The sequence below is a fragment of the Hemicordylus capensis genome, chromosome 4 (genome assembly GCF_027244095.1).
Source record: "Hemicordylus capensis ecotype Gifberg chromosome 4, rHemCap1.1.pri, whole genome shotgun sequence".
Lineage (NCBI taxonomy): Eukaryota > Metazoa > Chordata > Lepidosauria > Squamata > Cordylidae > Hemicordylus > Hemicordylus capensis.
This window is the reverse complement of record NC_069660.1, coordinates 94,513,041-94,531,753: the sequence shown is the minus strand read 5'-3', so window position 1 is coordinate 94,531,753 and position 18,713 is coordinate 94,513,041. Positions and strand designations below refer to the sequence as shown.

The window sequence follows — 18,713 nt, the reverse complement described above, 5'->3', positions numbered from 1 at the left end:
AGCTTCTTGAGAAATTTGAAGTTGTTGAGTTAATTTGTCCATCAGTGCAATATTCCATAGACGTATGTACCATTCCTCTATGAAAGGCAATACAGGATCTTTTCAGTGATATGCAATTTCCATTCTAGCCACAATTAAGCTATATGCCAAGAAGTCTTTATAATTAGTTGCTTGATCTTCTGACTGAATCCCCGATAAAGCTAGTTGGTGATCTGGCTGTAAGTTGAAAAAGTGTAAAAACAGAGAGAATAAATATAATTGTTATGGAGGACAGGTCTATCAGTGACTAATAGTCTGATGGTTGTAGGTTACATCCAGCCTCAGAGGCAAGATGCCTCTAAATACCAATTGCAGGGGAGCAACAGCAGGAGAGAGAGCATGTCCTCACTTCTAGCCTCAGAGGCATGTGGTGGGCCACTGTGTGGAAAAGGATGCTGGACTAGATAGGCCTTGGACCTGATCCAACAGGGCTGTTCTTATTTATTCATTCAATTTATGTACCGCCCTTCCTACGGTGTCTCAGGGCAGTTTACATTAAAATCAAAAACACATTATAAAACCATTAAAATCAGAAAGCACTTAAACCAGATTAAAACTTATTAAAATTAAAATTCAAACTAGTTATCAACCTAGCTAAAAAAGATAGGTCTTTAAGGCTCTCCTGTAGGCCTTGTGTTCTTATGTAATTGTAGATGAAATCAATATGAATACAGCAGCAATGAAAGCAAAGCCACAAAACCACTAAAAGTCTTGGAGAAGAGGTCCAACTGATAGTAGTGTTGGTGCTACATATTTCACAAACAGCATTTCAGCACTAAAAGGGTCTCCTCCTCAGTCGCCACCTGCTTAACCTCACCCAATTGGGAGGGGGCGCACTAGGAGACACAGATCCTAGTGAAGTAGATTCATACAGGAGAAGGCAATCAATTAGATACAAATCCTGATTTATTAAGCCCTATCTCAGGGTAACTGAAGTCTCCAACATTTGCTCTGGGATACTAAGACCTCAACAGATGTATATGGAACAAGGAGCCCAATATAAGTGAGTGTTAGTTTTTGCATTATAGGACCCCTACTGTGTGGAAGTGTTAGTCTTTGTGGTACAAAATTTTCAGTTTGTATGGAATGTTATTTTACTAGAATCCAATATAATATATGTAGACAGGTGCACATAGGGCAGACATTCAGGGTACTAATGCGAGCAAGGGACCTTGGCTTAAGTGTACAACTCACTGAGAATTAGTACACATACAATTCTTCCACTGATTTTTGCTGTGTTTAACTCCCCTCACGCTGTATTCTACAGTAGGAATTCAATCAACAGTAACTTATTGAAATATAAAACACACACACACACTTGCAGGGGTAGATGTTAACACTCAAGGACAAAATCTAGTCACCATCGTGTGGATTTGATCACATCAGTCAAGATGCATGGCCAAGATGTTAAGAATAGCCAAATACACTGAGGAATTTCCACAAGTGATGCTAACAAAAACATTTTAGTCTAGAATTTTATTTATTTATTTATTTATTTATTTATTTATGCATGCCTATTGGCCATACACTATGGAAAGCAAAAACAAACTTTTAAAAAATCAAATCCTACCATGTTCTGCTGATAGTAGCTTTCCATCTGATTTTAAAATACAGATGATGTAAAATTGTTCTTATCCAAGAAAACACACTTAGACATACATAAGACTACTTTTTGCAGATTAATTCTCTCTTGACACCGTATTCATAATCATAGTGGTTAAGGAGTGCAAGAAGGGTGACATTTCCCCACCAATCTTTCATTGCAAATTTACAACTGGAGTGTGCTTCTAAAAAGTGCTATACTTTTCTGTACAGAACTAGGATGTGGTAATTAATATGGAACAATCAAATTATTATTATTATTATTATTATTATTATTATTTATTTGATTTGTATACTGCCCTTCCAAAATGGCTCAAGGCGGTTTACAATTAAATCATCTAGAATAAACATGTGTTGTTTTGTACATATGGACTGCCTATATCCACTCTACTTGCTTGTATTTGGGGTGCTGTTTTATTAATTTTTTTTATTTTACTTGTGGTGGTGGTGAGGAGGAATCTTGTAATAACCTTCTTGGATAAAAAACAATTATTTGATTTAACTTGTCTAGAAATGGACCTTCTTCACACTCAGAATTAAGGGCTTCCTTGCAGACTTGGGCTCTAGCACTTCTCTTTATAGAAATTAAACACTGACAGTGAAGGAAAGACACTCTGTATGTCCTCAAATACAGCTTCTGTTATGACTTTCATCCAGGACTGGAACCCTGCTGCATACTTAAGTATACATGGTTATCGATAGTCTCATAACTTCCTATCTATACTATTTTCAACCTTTATGCATAGGGCCACTCTTGAAAATGGCCTGGAAACTTCAGTTAGTTTAGAATGATATAGCTAGGATTTTTTTTTACTGGGGCATGCACAGGCAATTTATCTTGCCAGTGCTGCAAGAACTCCACTGGCTGCCAATCAATTTCCATGCTCAAGGTGCTGATATTTACCTGGAAAGCCTTATGCAGCTTGGGAAATAATTACATAAAAGAACACTTGCTTTCATATTGTTGACCCACCCACTGCTTTCATTTGCTGATGCTCTGCTTTAGGTGTCCCGGTCTTCAGAACTGAGGCAGTTGGCTGGAGCCTTCATGGCTATTTTTTAGGCAAGACCTTTCTGTTTTTCCAGGCCTTTTACCATCTCCTTATGGCCTTCATGTTTGGAATTGATTTTAGTTGTGAATACTTTTGGTACTTTTACATACTGCTGCTTTTCCTGAAAATCTCATTGCCATTGTTTTGTTTTATTAAATATTGCTGTTTTTATTATATTTTTATTTTAAATTATTTGTATTTTTATTTTGACTTATCTGTTTTGTATAGCACCCTGTTATCTTTAGATAAAGGGAAATATATAAATGTGTTAAATAAATACATAAATAAATCATACTATGAACATTTTAGCAGAGAGGGTCTTGAGCTGCAGCATCCAACATGATATTCTGATCCAAGAATACACTTTTAATATGACTTGCCTAAGCCTACCAGTGAATGTCAGGACTGAATGGAAATCTGAACTCAGCTTTCCCAATTAATAGTGAACACAAACTGAGTAAAGCAAACAGTTAAAGAAGAGGAAAACTCAGCTCTTTGGCTGTGCAGAACAATTTAGAATACTTTGCTGGCAGCACAAATATGTTTATAATAATATTAAGATTACTTATTCTGGAGTGTCTCAATTAAAATCTGTAGAGATTAATTTGGACTAAAGTCATTTGTGATTACTGCAAATATTATTCTAAATATTTGCTGTCAGATTGCCAGATGATGATCCTTGTACCAGAGCCTCAGATTTCTTGTTTTTTGAACAGAACTCTTTTTCTGATGATGGGGAGGTAAACTGAATAACTTCAATCTTAGTATGTTTCTGCATTCTCTTTCCCCCCTCCAAGCAGCACCATAAACTACTTCACTTCAAGATACTGCCTTGGAGACAAACACAATTGCCACATTCCTCTGTAATTTTTTACCTCAGGCAGCAATGACTTCACCAAAACTAATTTTATGTTCCCCTCTCTTGCAAACCTTTAGCTTTCAGCTCCCCCCCCCCCCTTATGCCTTTTCTCAAAAAAGAGGCATGTAGCAAATGAACTGAAAGCCCCATCTTTCATACTCTGCTACTGTTGTTGAAGGAGGAGGTGAGACACAGGAGCCCTGCCTTGGGGCAATAGGTGTTCTAGAGCTGGGGAGGGGGACCCCTCCGGACCCCTCCCATCCATCTAGCATACCTTCCCATTCGCACTTTTAATGGATACATGTCAGCAATCAAACTGTTGCCAAGTGGCCCTCCCCAAAGCTGTTGGTATCAAAATCGCTGCTTAACTGAAGACTGAATGCCAGAATATTTGCATACGAGCATGAAGAATTGTTTCATACTAGTACAGAACAACCCCACCTAAGATTTCATGTGCAAGAATTCGTGAACGTTTGATAACCTCGTGACCTTACAGCAGGTTTGGTCTTGGTCCTATTCATTTAGGGCTCAGTGTCGAAACGAGGGCTTTTTCTCCCACTTATATAGGTATTAAATTAGCATAGTAAAGCGTGTGTGATTATCATCACCAGTCACTGCTCTTGTGAATGAGTGTTCTGCTGTTGCGAATGGTCGCCGTGCTTATCTTGCATACATTTGAGCTTTCCGTAGAGACTAGACTTCTTGTATTACATGCCTTTCCTCTATATCAGCCAGCTTCAGGAGCTTGGTGGCGTGTTTCGGCCACAGTCAGACTGTTAGGTCTTTAAAGTACTTCATTGATCCTCCTCCCCCCCCACCCCTGTAAGAACTTTTTGTCATGCACAGGAGCAGCATAAAGCCACACAAATTCGTGTTCTGCAAATCAGCATGCTGTACCTTTCCCGCAGGAGAGCGAAGCGGAAGTTGTGCGTCCAACTTATTGATGGTGTGTCCGTCTCTGATTTTCTTCCGGCTCCGTCAAGGTTTCCCAGGACGCGTTCACTTTGCTGTGGAGTGCAAGGGTGGGACGGGCTTTTATGCCCTTCATTTTTCTCCTCTGAAGGGTCATGGCTGGGCTGATCAATTTCGAGGATGAGGAGGAGGTGAAGGAATACTTGGATAATCTGGGTGTGGAGTTCAGTTTTCAGTGTTACAAGGAGAAAGATCCTGACGGTAAGGAAAGCTGGTAATGTGCTCCTATCGCGTTGTTTGACCATTCATTTTCTTCAGCGCTGGCAACACGGATTGCCGCCGAAGCACTCTCACTTGAACTAGGGACGTTTATTTATATAAATACTAGTAATTTTAAGCCCGTTAAAATAACAGGCGCTAGCAGGGTTGTGTAGCTTTTCACATGTATGTATGGAGCTTTGGTCGGTTTGCGGGGGGTGCTTGTGTGTTATTTTGTGTGCCGTTTGATGTGTTTGCCACCCAGAGTGTTGTCCGCTGATCCCGCCTCTACCCTACCATGGCTGGTCCTCCTGCCTCCGCTTCTACCCTCACCCCGGCTTGCCCAGTTGTGTTGCCTCGGCGTGTTTGTGGCTGGGCTGGACCCGCTGCCGCCGCCCAGAGTGTTGCCCACCAATCCCGCCTCTAAACACCCCGCGGCATGGCCGGTCCTCTTGCCGCCGCCTCTACCCTCCCCCTGGCTTGTCCTGTCATGTGGAGCCGCCACCGCCGCCCAGAGTGTTGCCTGCCGATCCGCCTCTACCCTCCCCGCGGCATGGCCGGTCCTCTTGCCGCCGCCACTACCCTCCCCCCGGCTTGTCCGGTCGTGTGGAGCCGCCGCCGCGGCCCAGAGTGTTGTCCGCCAATCCCGCCTCTACCCTCCCCGCGGCATGGCCTGTCCTGTTGTCCGCCACCTTTACCCTCCCCCCGGCTTTGCCGCCTGGTTGCCAAAGTTGCCGCCGCCAACATGGCCGCCTGGTGCCGGCGGTCGTGTCTCCCTCGGCGTGTTCTGGGCATGTGCTCCGCACATGCCCAGAACAGCCGAGGGAGACACGGACGCACACAATCCAACGAAGACACGGATGCACGCCAGGGACTTTATTATAGAGGGTACATTGAGGAACAGGTGACAAATGTGCTTACAATTAACAGAACTATCTTTTCGTTAAGGCAGGGCTGGTGGCACTGTGGCTTAAACAGCTGCATCACGGGCAGAAATTAAGTGAAGTCTTTCCTGCTGGAGTGTTGCTTCTCGTAAAGCTGTTCTACGGAGTAAAAGATACCATATACAGCTCTTAAAGATCTGGGTGTTTTGACACTTGTTTCTGTCTTCTATATTCTGAAAGAACATCTGGTGTCTGTTTTTCCTTGGATGTCTAGCACTTATTCTGTCACTTTACACATCATTTAGTTGTACACAGTTTTTAAGCCCTCCCCTGCCATTCATTTTTAGATATGAATAATGAAGCAGGATTAGCTGGGCATGACTAAGAACCACTGAAATCAATAAGGCCAGTTTGAAAACCAGTTAGTCTCATTGACTAAATTAAATTCAGTAATCCAAACACCTTCAGTTTAAGATGAGAGTTAAGATTAGACTTGAGCCCAAAATGTTTTGGAGGCCATTATAGAAGCCTTTGAAACGTTTCGGCCACCGGGGCTGTTTCAGCTTTCAGAGGTGGCGGGGGTGCTCCCTTAAGGGTGGGGCACTTACCCCTTCCGCCGCATTTCCCCTGCCGGCACTCCATTGTATCAAAGCCCCTCGGGGCTGCAGCGTACCTCCCTGCCGCCCCGTAGCCATCCTCGTTTGGAAGTGGCCAGAAGTACCGGGTGTGCATGCACCTATCTGGCATGCACGCACATGCATGCGTGCCCGGTACTTCCGGCCACTTCCAGCCAAGGTCGGCAATGGGGCGGCAGGGAGGTACACTGCCATCCCGAGTGGCTTTGATACAATGGAGTCCAGGCGGGGGAAATGCGGCGGGAGGGGTAAGTGCACCCGCCCCCTCTGAAATGCGGAGGAGCAGTTCTGGACACATCCCTAGTTAAGATGCTTTACATTTTCACACGTCCTCTAAAACAGAAAGGAAATTGCAAATGAAGGTGCCCATCTTAACTTGCATACCATATAAGCTGTAAAGATTTTGTCCAGCTGGTTATTTATTTAACAAATTTATATACTGCCCAAAACATATGACTCTGGGTGTTTTACAATAAAAACAGTATACAAATTAAAACTTTAAAACAATTTAAAATTCAACAAATGTTAAAACTGTTAAAATGTTAAAAACTGTAAATCTATTTAAAAGCCTGGGTGTTGTAATAATATAAAACAAGTATATTCATGCAAATATGCATTAGCAGAAATGTTTCAACATGCAACTTAACATATTCCAATCCCTCATATTTCTTTACCCACTTCCCCTTCTGTCTCTAAAGGATCCAATATTTAAACAACTGAGTTTGCAAGAATGCAGAGGCATTCTTACCCCTGGACCTTGGGGCCCTGGCCTGTGGCCTCCAAGGTTGGGGGGGGGGCTCCAAATGGCCAGGGGGGCCTCCTGCCGCCACCCTGCACTTGCCCCACCGTGCTGAAGGGTTCTAGTCTGTATCAGTGGCTTGTAGACTTCTAGCTATAGATGGAATTTATTGCTTTAGTGGTAGCCTCATTTCTGGCATGACTATAGTTTGTATTAAGTTTACTTTATTGCTGAATCACAGGTTGTCACCGTTTGGCTGATTACCTAGATGGAGTGAGGAAAAACTATGATGATGCTGCTAAAGTACTTAAGCAGAATTGTGAGAACAACCTGCACAGTGAGAGCTGCTATAAACTTGGAGCTTACTATATGACTGGAAAAGGTAAGGTGCAGCTTCTCTCTCTATTACATGGCTTTTGTCTAAAAATGAAAGATAAGACCATTCAAGCACATTTTTTTGGAAGAGTGGGTGTGGATGAATGAGAGACAAGCATAGTTCAGTAATTAAGAGAATGAGTCATGAAGTCACTGCCTTTCTTCTCAACCCCCTGTCTGTAATATGGGGTTAATATTGGTCTAACTTACAGGGATGTAGTAAGAATTGTGAAGGTATATTTAGCACTTAGGAAAAGCACTATGTAAGTACTTTTCTACTTGCAGGTGGGCTCGCTGCAGATTTTAAAGCTGCTTTCAATTGCTTCTTGAAATCTTGTGAAAAAGGTGGGAAGAAATCCATAGAAGCTTGTAACAATGTTGGGCTGCTGGCACATGATGGACGGGGAAATGATGATGAGAAGCCCAATGTCCTCCTGGCCAGGGACTACTACAATAAAGCTTGTGATGGGGGGTTTCCCCCCAGCTGTTTCAACCTTAGTGCAATCTATCTTCAGGGAGCCCCTGGAGTACCAAAGGACATGGGCCTGGCTTTGAAGTATTCTTTGAAAGCATGCGACTTGGGACACGTGTGGGCATGTGCCAATGCTAGCCGAATGTACAAACTGGGTGATGGAGTTGAGAAGAATGATGCCAAGGCAGAAGCCCTCAAGAACAGGGCCAGAGACCTCCACAAGGAACAACATATACCTTCAAGATCCTTAACATTTGGAGAGTAAACCCAGCCATGCAATCTACATTTTTTTCAATAAGCATATTTGTTAATGGTGTGCAAATTTAGTCTGCTGATGATTTCTGTTGCACACGCCTAAGATACATTTGTGTAAACAAGTCTTTCTTTGTCTATACACATTGTTGTTTTGTAACACAATAAATAAATTCTACATTTTTAGTATGTCACTTTTTTGTATATTTAGCCCATCTCTAGAGGACACAATATAGGCTGGGCATATTTAAAACTGCAGTGTGAAAATGATTATAAACTACTATTTACTAGAATCTTGTTCTTGATTATAACAAGACTGCATACACAGAATTAACTGCTCAAATATTGCCTGTGATTTAAAAAAAATGGTTTAGGATAATAGAACCTTTTCTTTCTAAAGAATATAACATTACAAAACTCTTTATTTAGTTCCAGGAAGGTGAAGAGGTAGTGTTTAGAAAAGGAAGCAAGGCCCATTCTCTGCATGCATTCCCTTCTAGACATACAAGGGAACTTGCCTGATATGCCATTGGAACCCAGAAACTCCTAAATGCAAGAATGAGGAAGCAAGTAGTATTAATTTCAGCGCAACCTTTGAAGGAAATCATGGTGCAAATGATACTGTAATAATAGATCTTACGTCTTCCTATTTATAAGAGAAAAAGATATGCAAAAATTTATCTTGTTTGAACCTAATGGGCAGGATCCAGACCAAGTTAGTAACTACTGAAATCAATGAGACATGCTAGTTACAACTTATTTAAGCTGTACTAATTTCAGTGGGCACTTAGTCGTGATAAACTTAGTCTGGATTCTGCTCATTATGTCTGGGCAATTCCTATATGCATCTGGCATTAAGAATTGTTCTGTCCTGTGTAGCTAAATAAATGAATTCCAGCTATGTTATTTGGAACTAGGAAATGGCTGCTGATATAAATCATCTTAAATAAAAATACAGCTCCTTATATAAGCTGCCAAGAGAAGGGACATTGAGGATCATAATTCTGTTAAAACTGGGGGCCAGTTGACATTGTACTCTTTCTGCTCCCATACATACACTTACATGAGTAAACATAACATGTGATTGGGTGATGACAACTACAGTTGGCACTTTATGTGCTTGTTGTGACCATGGGAATTACTGCTGGCCATAGCAGTGATTACTTGAAGCAGAAATATATATTTCATGATGAGTGCCTTCCAGAAGATGGTCAGAAATGCTCATGTAGAAAATAACACTCTGTTCATCAGTCCTTAGACACGTACAAATTGCTGCAAAAAGGTTGTTGGTTATAATCGTCTATATATTTACTTCTCTTAAACATACCTGTCGCTTAATCCCATGTGTGGCAGCTTTCGCGAGAGTTTGTGAGCAGCTGCTGGATAGGATAGGGGCAGGGGAGAAAATAGAAGCGATGCCGGCTGGTGGCCAGAGGAGGTGGCGGTGGACCTCCGGGAGCAAGAGGCAGTCGCTGCTGGGAGTTGGCGGGCGGGAGTAGGTGGTGGGCTGACTTTCAAGCTGGCCTGCCAGCCAGAAAGCATGGGGGGGGGAGAAGCGGGCTGGCTGGCCTGCCAGAAAGCCGAGCGGGCCGGCAGAGGTGGGGGGGGGGGAGGAAAAGGCAGTGGCGGTGGATGGGCCAGCTAGAGGCGCAGATGCTCTGCCCCGGCCCAGCTAGTTTTTTTTTTTTTAAGTGTTCTAAATGACATTACTTTTTTTTTAGTAAACTGATATCTATTTATTCAGTAGTTTCTGCATTTGGATGCTTCTGTCATTTTTAAAAAGTTAGTTTTAATAGCTGAATCAATTATTCCTTGCATAGAGAAACACTGAATTGATGGCAAACTTCATTGGTTTTATCAAGAGATGCCTTTCATGAGTAGAAAGGCACTTGTGCAAGGCAGCACGTGCCCCCCTCCCCCGGATTTCCACCCATACTCCCCTTCCCCTACAGCCTCCCACATCCCTTCTTATGTTCTCATACTCTTGAATAGATTCAGGGAGGGGGCACAGTGAGGAGGAGGGGGTGGAACAGCACTAGAGCAATTCTGCATGTGCTCCTTTGGATACAAACCAATGTCAAGACATGCCTGCTTATTAATACTTCCTGAGCTGCTTCAGTATAGTTGTCTAACAGAATGATTTGACATTTTTATGTCACTAGGAGGCACTCAAGTTTTAAAATCCACATTACAATTAATACCGTTCTCATGTGTATAACAGGTGGAATGACCCTAAGAAACATTATTGCACTTTAGGATGCTGGTTTCAAACCTGAAAATGGGTCTGCATGAAAATATATTTCCATGCAATTTACGGTAATTAGATTTGAAACCAAAGAAGTGTTATATTTTAACCTTTTAGAAATTTGATATCCCAGGTTTATCACTGTAGGTGTTTATTGGATGCATTACATATAAACTCTGCTCTATCATGGCTCTCATGAGTGGGTGGAGTGTAATTTAGAGAATATTCAAGCAAGCTATTACTATACTTCATTTTCCTATAATCCCACATATTGAATTCTGTCTTTTGCTCAGTGCTTGCCTTTCATTATTCTCTTCTGCCTATAATATGTTTCATTTGTTTTCTGAATGTTCACATAGTGTCTTCTGCTTTAAACAATTGTCTCAGTGTTTTGTCAGCAACGTTAGGAGATAGCTTTACTACTAGCACTTCAAAGTGTAGCATGTGCATCTTTATACAATGATATATATGAGCAAGGATTAAAAGAATATGGATTCTACAAATATTTATATACCACTTTTCAACAAAAGTTCCCAAAGCACTTTACATAGATATACAGTAAATAAATAAAATGGCACTCTCTCCCCAAAGGGCTCACAATCTAAAAAAAGAAACATAAGACAGACACCAGCAACAGCCCCTGGGGGGATGCTGTGCTGGGGATGGATAGGGCCAATTACTCTCCCCCTGCTAAATAAAGAGAATCACCACTTTTAAAACTGAGGATGGAGCAATGAGGATAAACTTTCAGAGTCAACAAGAACTTATCATTTAAAAATATACTAACAGCATAATTAGGCTGATTGAGTGCCTAGCAAAATGGGGCCATCACACCGCAAAACAAGGAGAGGAGAGCTGGTCTTGTGGTAGGAAGCATGACTTGTCCCCATAGCTAAGCAGGGTCTGCCCTGGTTGCATATGAATGGGAGACTTGATGTGTGAGCACTGCAAGATATTCCCCTCAGGGGATGAAGCCGCTCTGGGAAGAGCAGAAGGTTTCAAGTTCCCTCCCTGGCTTCTCCAAGATAGGGCTGAGAGAAATTCCTGCCTACAACCTTGGAGGAGCCGCTGCCAGTCTGTGAAGACAATACTGAGCTAGATAGACCAAGGGTCTGACTCAGTATATGGCAGTTTCTTATGTTCCTATGTTCCTATTTTAAAAGATATGTCAAAATAATTGTTTCTTTGTACTCGGGGACATGCAGAAGAAAATACGTTTAACTTGGAGGGAGAAGTAAAAGAACTCTCTCTCTCTACATACACACCCCCCCCACACACACACACCTGACTAGAACGGAGCATGCTTGCTGGCTCTCAAGAGCCTTGGATGTTGCACATGTTCATTGGTGGCAAGGGGGAAGACTAGCAGAACCAGAGGTTGGGGATTGGTGTGCTTAATAATTTAATAGTTTATAGCATGGGTTCTCAAACTGGAGTCCCTAGAAGTTGTTGACAACTCCCATCATCCCCAGCCATAATAGCCAAATGGAGTTGTAGTCCTGTTAAATGAGCAAAGAGGCACCTTTTAAAGTGGCAATTCTTTTATGTTCATGAGGGGAGAGCAACGGTCCCTACCCAACCCCAGCACAGCATGCCTCCAATGGTTGTTGGTTGCTGGTATTTACATTGTATTTCCTTTTAGATTGTGAACCCTTTTGGCATAGGGCTCACAATCCCATCCATTCATCCAACTTTGAGCAATTTTGTTGAAAAGTCGTATATAATATTCTTAGTAGTGTTGACAATATCAGGGACCCAAGTTTGAGAATACCTGGCTTGTAGTATCTTGCAAGTGGGCATCCAGGTTGGGAAAATGCAACAGATCCCACTTGGTCCTCCCCCAAAATGACCATCTGCCCTCTCCCCCTTGGCCTTGGCTTTTTTTTTTTTTTTTTTTTAGATAGGCCTTCAATCAGAGATGCAAGCTTTGGGTGATATAGAAATAGGTTAAATAAATAAATAAATATCTGAATTGATTTGTGACTCTTGATTTAATGTTTTGACTGGTTCTTCCAGTGTATGCTTTTATGATGCTGCCTTTTCTTTTTTATAAAGTTAATTATGTTGGATTTATCATGTTTTTATGTTGTTAAGAGATGCTTTGAAAAGCAGCATGCAATTTTTAAAATAATAAATAAAAGTAATTACAGAAGCAAATGGAATGGATGAAAGAAACAAGAATAAGGATCAAGGCCTCTGGATCCTCTGTTTGGTGTGGGAGAGATGAGATGCAAGGATAACCAAGGAATATAGAGGCAGAGGTTTACACATTACACAGAAATAGGAAAAGAAGTGGCATGAATGACTTGAGCTGTCCCTCTTCCTGTTTTCATTGTATGGTGGGATGCAGGACTCACTGATTCCCCACAAAGTGAGAGCCAGAGGTTCCAGAGGCTCTGAATGAGAGAAGGAGAATCAAGAGAGGATAATATGAAGGAAGACGAATAAAGAAAAGAAACTGAGGGGAATTATATGCCCAATTATGCCACAGGTGGTTGAAAAGATTAAGGGGTCCATCCCCCACCCCACAAACATTTGAGGAGTTCAGTAATCATTTTCCTGATTCCACCCCCCACCCAACCTCCAAAACATATTTCTCTTCCCCAGGGCCATCCCTAGGGGTGTGTGGGGGCTAGGGGTGAATCAGCATGTGCAGGGCCCCCTTAACATTTCGATCTAATATATGTCATACACACACACACACACACACACACAAACATACACACATTTGCCATGTATTCGATAAAATGAATAACATTTATAGTGCAGAGCAGCATGGAAATTCAACTCTTCTCCCGTAGTGATATATTTGAACAACCTCAGCATGCCCCCAAAACCATTTGGGCTTTTCAAATGTTTCAGCAGAATGCTAAAAACAATCTTCAAGAAGGCACAAGGGGAGAAGATGGAGCACTCAAAGAGACTAAAAAACACAATTAGCTTTTTGTACAGCTGTGACTTAGCTAGCTGCCTCCCTTAGCAAGTTTTTTTTTTTTTTTTAACCCATTGTGAAGGAAGATTCTTGAGGGCACAAACAGCAACTGAACTCACAAGAATTTAAGAATATAAAAACAAGTGTAGTTATGCAAATATGCATTAACAGAAACATTTCAACATGCAACATTGCAGTCTGCACATTGTTAAAAAATTGCTATTTTAAATGACTCCTGGGGAGCTGCCCCCCTCCCCGTCTCTTACCTCCCTCCCACAGCCCCATGTCAATTACTAGCCCCTTGTTTACAATCTGGCTCTCCAGCACATTGCAGGGGTGGGGAAGTGGGGTGGGGGCAGCATGGAGTCCCCAGCGCCACCTCCAGCACCGGCTACATTTGACCTGGCTGGGAAGAGGCTGGAGACAGCTGTGAGGCTGCCAAGTGTCTTTGAAGAGAGAGATCACACCAAGCACCTCTCTGAAATTAGCAACCAAAGAAGTTTTGATGCCTCTATCTCTACAGCTGCTGCTGCTGGTGGTGATGAGGAGGAGAAGGAATTAAAAGACCAAGGCTCAGAGAGCCTGGGATCTGAAATGATGGTGGCCTGGTGCTTGGCCACCACTGTCCCCTACCCCACCAGCCAGCACACATGGCTGCTGCCGGGAGCTAAGGCAGGTGTGCAGCGCAGGGCTGCTGAGTGAGCGGAGAGGCAGGCTGCTCACCGCTTACTCAGCCACCACCACTCCACCTCCCCAGCCAGCACACATGGTGACTGCCGCGCTGCTGGGAGCCGAGGCGGGCGCACAGTGGCACAAGGCTGCCGAGCGAGCGGAGAGACAGGCTGCTCGCCGCTCGCTCGCTCGGCAACTGCTGGTGTGCCGTGCACCACCACCACCACTCCTCCCCACCCCAAGCACACATGGTGGCTATTTGCTGTGCTGCCGGGAGCCAAGGTGGGCATCACACTGCCACCACTGCGGGGCTTGTCCAAGCACGGGGCTTGGGGCGATCACACTGGTTGCCCCACCCTATGGAAGAGCCTGCTCTTCCCCCACCCCTGTCTTTCCTTCCCCAAAAAAGTTTAAGTGAGGAGTTGCTTCTCAAGCATTCCCTCTGTTTGCACCCCAGGAACAACAAAATAAGAATGATGTCCAGAACAGGTCCTTAGATTTGGCCAAGTCAAGATGATTGGGTGGGTTCTCATGCCCCTCACAATGTTAGTTTAATGGGAACCCAAGATTTCCAAAGTACACAAACTCCAACAAAGCGTGATGTGAGAACCCAGATTCAAAATGGGAATATGGGAAAATATATAAGTGAAACTAAGATTATCAATCAAGATCTGAACTTTGCTTGATGATCTTCGCTTCATTGTTGTTTGCCATGGTGCAAATCTGGGATTCCTGGTAATGTCCCGGTTGTCTTGTAATTCTCCACAGAACAGGGGTGGAGCCACCTTAGCTGAACAGGCTCAAAGATCCCGGGCCACTGCTCTCAGGGGCCCTGCTGCCTCATGCAACAGCCACGTCCCCTGCGTTTGATGTTAGATGCTGATGAGTGACGTAAGACGCAGGGGGCATGGCTAGGGTGCTGCTGGCAGCAGGCAGCCTGAACCAGGGCACCACTGGCCTCCCTATGCCACTGCCACAGAAGCACATGCAGCTCAAGAATCTCAAATCTAACATCACATGGAGTGTGAGAACCTGCCCTTTGGAAAACTTGTTTGGAGCAGTTTCAGCAGAGATTGTATGGTGAAATCTGGATTGGAGAGAACTGGAAGAAGAGATTGAAAGCATAGATAATTTCTTCAAGCAACTGGAAGTAGTGGTAGACAGGGAGATGAGATAGTAGCTTCACAGAGAACCAGAGTTTAGAAAGAGCTTTGAAGGATAGGAGAGAGCTATTGGAAAGTATACACCATAGCTGAGATGGAAGATGAGTGGATGGAAAGGAACGGAATGGAACAGATCAGAATAGTAGGTGGTTAGGAGAAGAGGAGATGAGGAACTTAGTGGTAACAGAGGTGGGGTAGGAGGAGCGAGATGAACCAGTTTAGAGTTAAATAATCTGTTTGGCCTATGGCTGCAATAAAAGAACTGACTGAGTTAAATAAATGGAAATGGAAAAATCTAAGGTAGTGTACAAGAAAATTAAGACCCACATCAATATCCCTTTGAAAATAATTTACAAGATGTTTAAGAGAAGTGGGGAGGGTGTAGAAAGAATTTTACAAATCTAAACACTGAGAAAACCATACCTCCCCCAAAAACCAAATGTCAGGCTGTTTGGACCAATCATTCAGATTATGCTTTCATATCCTATGATATTATTTAATATCCTAGGAGAAGTCAGAGAATGAGATAATTATATGAGCATCCTTTGAAGGCATGGATTTTTACATTCATGTAGATATTTGTAGACCAAATACGTTAAATATTTATTTATATCTATGTAAACCACTTTGAGAACTTTTTGTTGAGAAGCAATCTATAAATATTTGTCATATTCATAAATACTGTATGTATTTTCCATTTCTCATTTTTTTACAACCTTTGCAGTAGATGGAGGACAGATTTTCTTGACATCTTGTTTCTTCAAACGTTTTGTAATAGCTTGCACTACAATCTGGACCCCAAAAAGATCTTTAAAATGCAACATTGAATAGGCCACTGAAAAGACTATCAAATGGGGCATAGAACAGCCTTCACTGTGAGCGGATTCACATGTCCTGCTGTAAGTCAGTAAGCAGGTAACATGTCAGTAAAAAGTTGGGATGTGAGAGTGCATATTCCCACTGGGTGTGACATCTGAACCCACCCAAGTCCAGCTCCTGTGTCACTATGAATCCAGCCAGCCCAGCTCCTGTACCACATTACTGACATTCACCTGACTTTGTTGACCCAGCTACATATGTACAGTTGAAGTGGGGTGGACAAAGTCAAGAGATCTCAGTAATGTGGCAAGGGAAAGATATGTGTGCTGACATCTTGACTTTTTACCACCATGTTACTGGTTTACTGATTTGTAGCAGATTGTGTGTAAAGTAAAGTTATGCCGTTGATTCAGTGTGTTAACTCCTGGCAACCACAGAGCCATGTGGTTTTCTTTGGTAGAATACAGGAGGGGTTTACCATTGCCATCTCCTGTGCAGTATGAGATGAGGCCTTTCAGCATCTTCCTGTATCGCTGCTGCCCAATATCGGTGTTTCCCATAGTCTGGGAAACATACCAGTGGGGATTTGAACCAGCAACCTCTTGCTACCTAGGAAAGTTACTTCCCCACTGCATCATTAGGTGGCTGAGCAGACTGTGTGAACCATCCCTGTATGGAGAAGGATCAAAATCAGAGAGTTTTAAATTTATAGTGTGAACCCCTCAGGGAACTTTTTTGTATGGGGAGATATATAAATGTTCTAAATAAAATAATAAACAAGCCGACCCCCGCACAGAGCATCTGTGTGTTTTTGGGGGCTGGCAACCTCTCCCCCCGCCCCAGTCTTTGGCCGGGCCGCCACCGCCTCGCCCGGCCTCCGCGCTGGGCCGGATCCACCGCCTCTTTCCCCCCGCCCCAGTCTCTGCTGTGGCCAGGCCCGCCGCCGCCTGGCATCCGGGCCTGCCGCCACTGCCTCCTCGCCTCAGTGGCTGGGCCGGATCCGCTGCCTGGCCCACTACTTCTGCCGTGCCGGGCCCGCGGCTGCCCGGCCAGCCAATTCTCCCGCCGCTGCCGCGGCTTGGCCCGCTGCAGTGGCCTGGCCCACTACTGCTGCCACAGGTCGCAGCCTGGCCCACTACTGCCACCACATACGGCCGCCGCCTTGCCTCAGCGGCCACCCGGCCAGCTACCTCTCCCCCCCCCCCAGTCTCCGGCGGGGCCAAGTGCCGAGTGCCCCTGCGGCCGCCAGCGGGCCGAGTGTCGCCGCTGTGGCCGCCAGCGGGCCAAGTGCCGCCACCTGTTGGGCCCGCCGAGAGCCGCCTCCGCTGCCTGTTGGGCCCACCAAGAGCTGCTTGCCAGTCTTTTAGGCTCGCCTCTTTGGGGCCGGCCACCTCTCCCCCCACCCCACCCCACCCCCTGCCCTAGTATCGGGGCCCGCCACCGCTGCCGCCTCCTCGCCCCTCGGCCGGTCCTCCTCCTCGCCTCACCTCCTCGCCCCTTGCACCACCCGTCGCCGCCAGGCCGGGCCTGCCAGCGTCCCTGGCCCGCGCCGCTGGCCAACTGTCCTCTCTCCTGGGTGCGCCAGCCAATCAGGTGCCTCCACAGCCCAGCCAATCAGCTGGGCTGCCGGGACGCATTTTTCCCTGGCACACCCAGGAGAACTATATATAGAGATAAATATAAATAAAATGAGCTTGGCAACTCATGAATGCTCACTAGGTGTGTTGGTGTGGGCCCCTATTAAACACAGGCTACTGGGGTGGGGGGAGATAACCAATTCCTAATCTGGCACCTACCCTGAAAATATGGCTGTGATGCACTGCCCTGCCCCATCATGGTGCCCAGTGCTGGGGGAAGATAAAATGGGAGTGGACAGTGGAAATGTGGTGATGAAAAAGTTGGAGCACATGCTACTGTTGCTGCTGCCCACTGCCACCCAATAAACCTCTCAGTTGGACCCTGGCTAAGCAGACAAGGGTTGGCAGTAGCAGTGGACAGCACTGCTGTCCAGCGTCGGACTGGGGGGCACTGGGAAGGCGGTGGCATGTATGTGGGGAGGGCGCCAGGTTTTGAGCAGAATGGGTAATTAAGGGTGGGAGTATTCACTGCTGCCGAGTGTGGTGGGGTGCAGGGGTGCTTCGCGGGTGGGGCGCACCGGGAAGTTGCCCTGTTGCCCTGTGGGCCGGTCCGAGCCTGCTGCTGTCTCTCAGCTGCAACACCATTTTAAATTTTCCATGTCCTGGGGCAAAGTACAGACATTTTTTTAAAATTGTGCCATTGCTGAGAGGAGTGTCCACTGCTGCTGCCACCCACCATAGCTCAGTAAGCCCGGGCTCAATTGTGGAGGTTTCCCAAGGAGCATTGGGCCGCAATTGATGCTTCAGGGCAAAGTTGGTCAGGTCATGGGCTTCAGTAGGTATGGGCTCTTGGGCCCATGCCCAGCTTGGTCAACTCTGATGCCACCGTGACCCTTAATTAAATTTAGAAATTGTGTTTGTTAGATGACTTCTACCAAAATAAAGTCTATAATGAAGAAATCACCATTATAATCTTCATTACAATTATCAGACTAGATGAATATTTCTATCTCTTTATGCAGAAATAAGGATATTTGGAATTTATAGACAACATTTTCCTAAGTGCCCAGAGCACTTCACGCTTATTATTTCAGTAATCCTTAAAACAGCCCTTATTATGCATGTCCACATCACAAATGCAGAGCTGAAGCTTAGAGATAATACTTGCCTAAGGACACCTGTGACTGAGTGACATTTCTACCAAGCACTGAGTGCCTGTGTGCTTA

General features: G+C 44.6%; 2 protein-coding genes and 1 long non-coding RNA gene across 4 annotated transcripts in view; 1 reads left to right on the top strand and 2 right to left on the bottom strand.

The window, feature by feature from the left end:
• Positions 1 to 4,549, bottom strand: part of ZYG11B (zyg-11 family member B, cell cycle regulator) — a 53,697-nt gene extending 49,148 nt beyond the window's left edge. The window contains exon 1 of one of the 2 annotated variants that reach the window (XM_053244585.1): positions 4,450 to 4,549. The gene's annotated coding sequence lies outside the window, so the exon portion shown is untranslated. The remainder of the gene's footprint in view (positions 1 to 4,449) is intronic. The other variant, XM_053244583.1, reaches the window with a different exon arrangement.
• Positions 4,550 to 4,586: 37 nt separating this feature from the next.
• On the top strand, positions 4,587 to 8,265 carry LOC128322734 (cytochrome c oxidase assembly factor 7). The gene is made up of 3 exons (XM_053244590.1): positions 4,587 to 4,725; positions 7,222 to 7,362; positions 7,641 to 8,265. The coding sequence occupies exons 1-3, from the start codon at positions 4,620 to 4,622 to the stop codon at positions 8,090 to 8,092; spliced, it is 699 nt and encodes a 232-aa protein (XP_053100565.1). The 5' UTR covers positions 4,587 to 4,619; the 3' UTR covers positions 8,093 to 8,265.
• Positions 5,567 to 17,485, bottom strand: LOC128322738 (uncharacterized). Its single transcript, XR_008305930.1, has 3 exons — positions 17,398 to 17,485; positions 9,143 to 9,351; positions 5,567 to 5,765 (listed from the first exon to the last, which is right to left on the bottom strand). It is a non-coding gene; the product is annotated as an uncharacterized LOC128322738 (long non-coding RNA).
• Between the last annotated feature and the right edge of the window lie 1,228 nt (positions 17,486 to 18,713).

Bases quoted from the DNA above. Each gene is read 5' to 3' on its own strand.
- LOC128322734 (XM_053244590.1), top strand. From the start codon at position 4,620: ATGGCTGGGCTGATCAATTTCGAGGATGAGGAGGAGGTGAAGGAATAC. The intron at 4,726-7,221 runs GTAAGGAAAGCT...GCTGAATCACAG, and splicing joins CAAGGAGAAAGATCCTGACG to GTTGTCACCGTTTGGCTGAT. The intron at 7,363-7,640 runs GTAAGGTGCAGC...TTCTACTTGCAG, and splicing joins TTACTATATGACTGGAAAAG to GTGGGCTCGCTGCAGATTTT.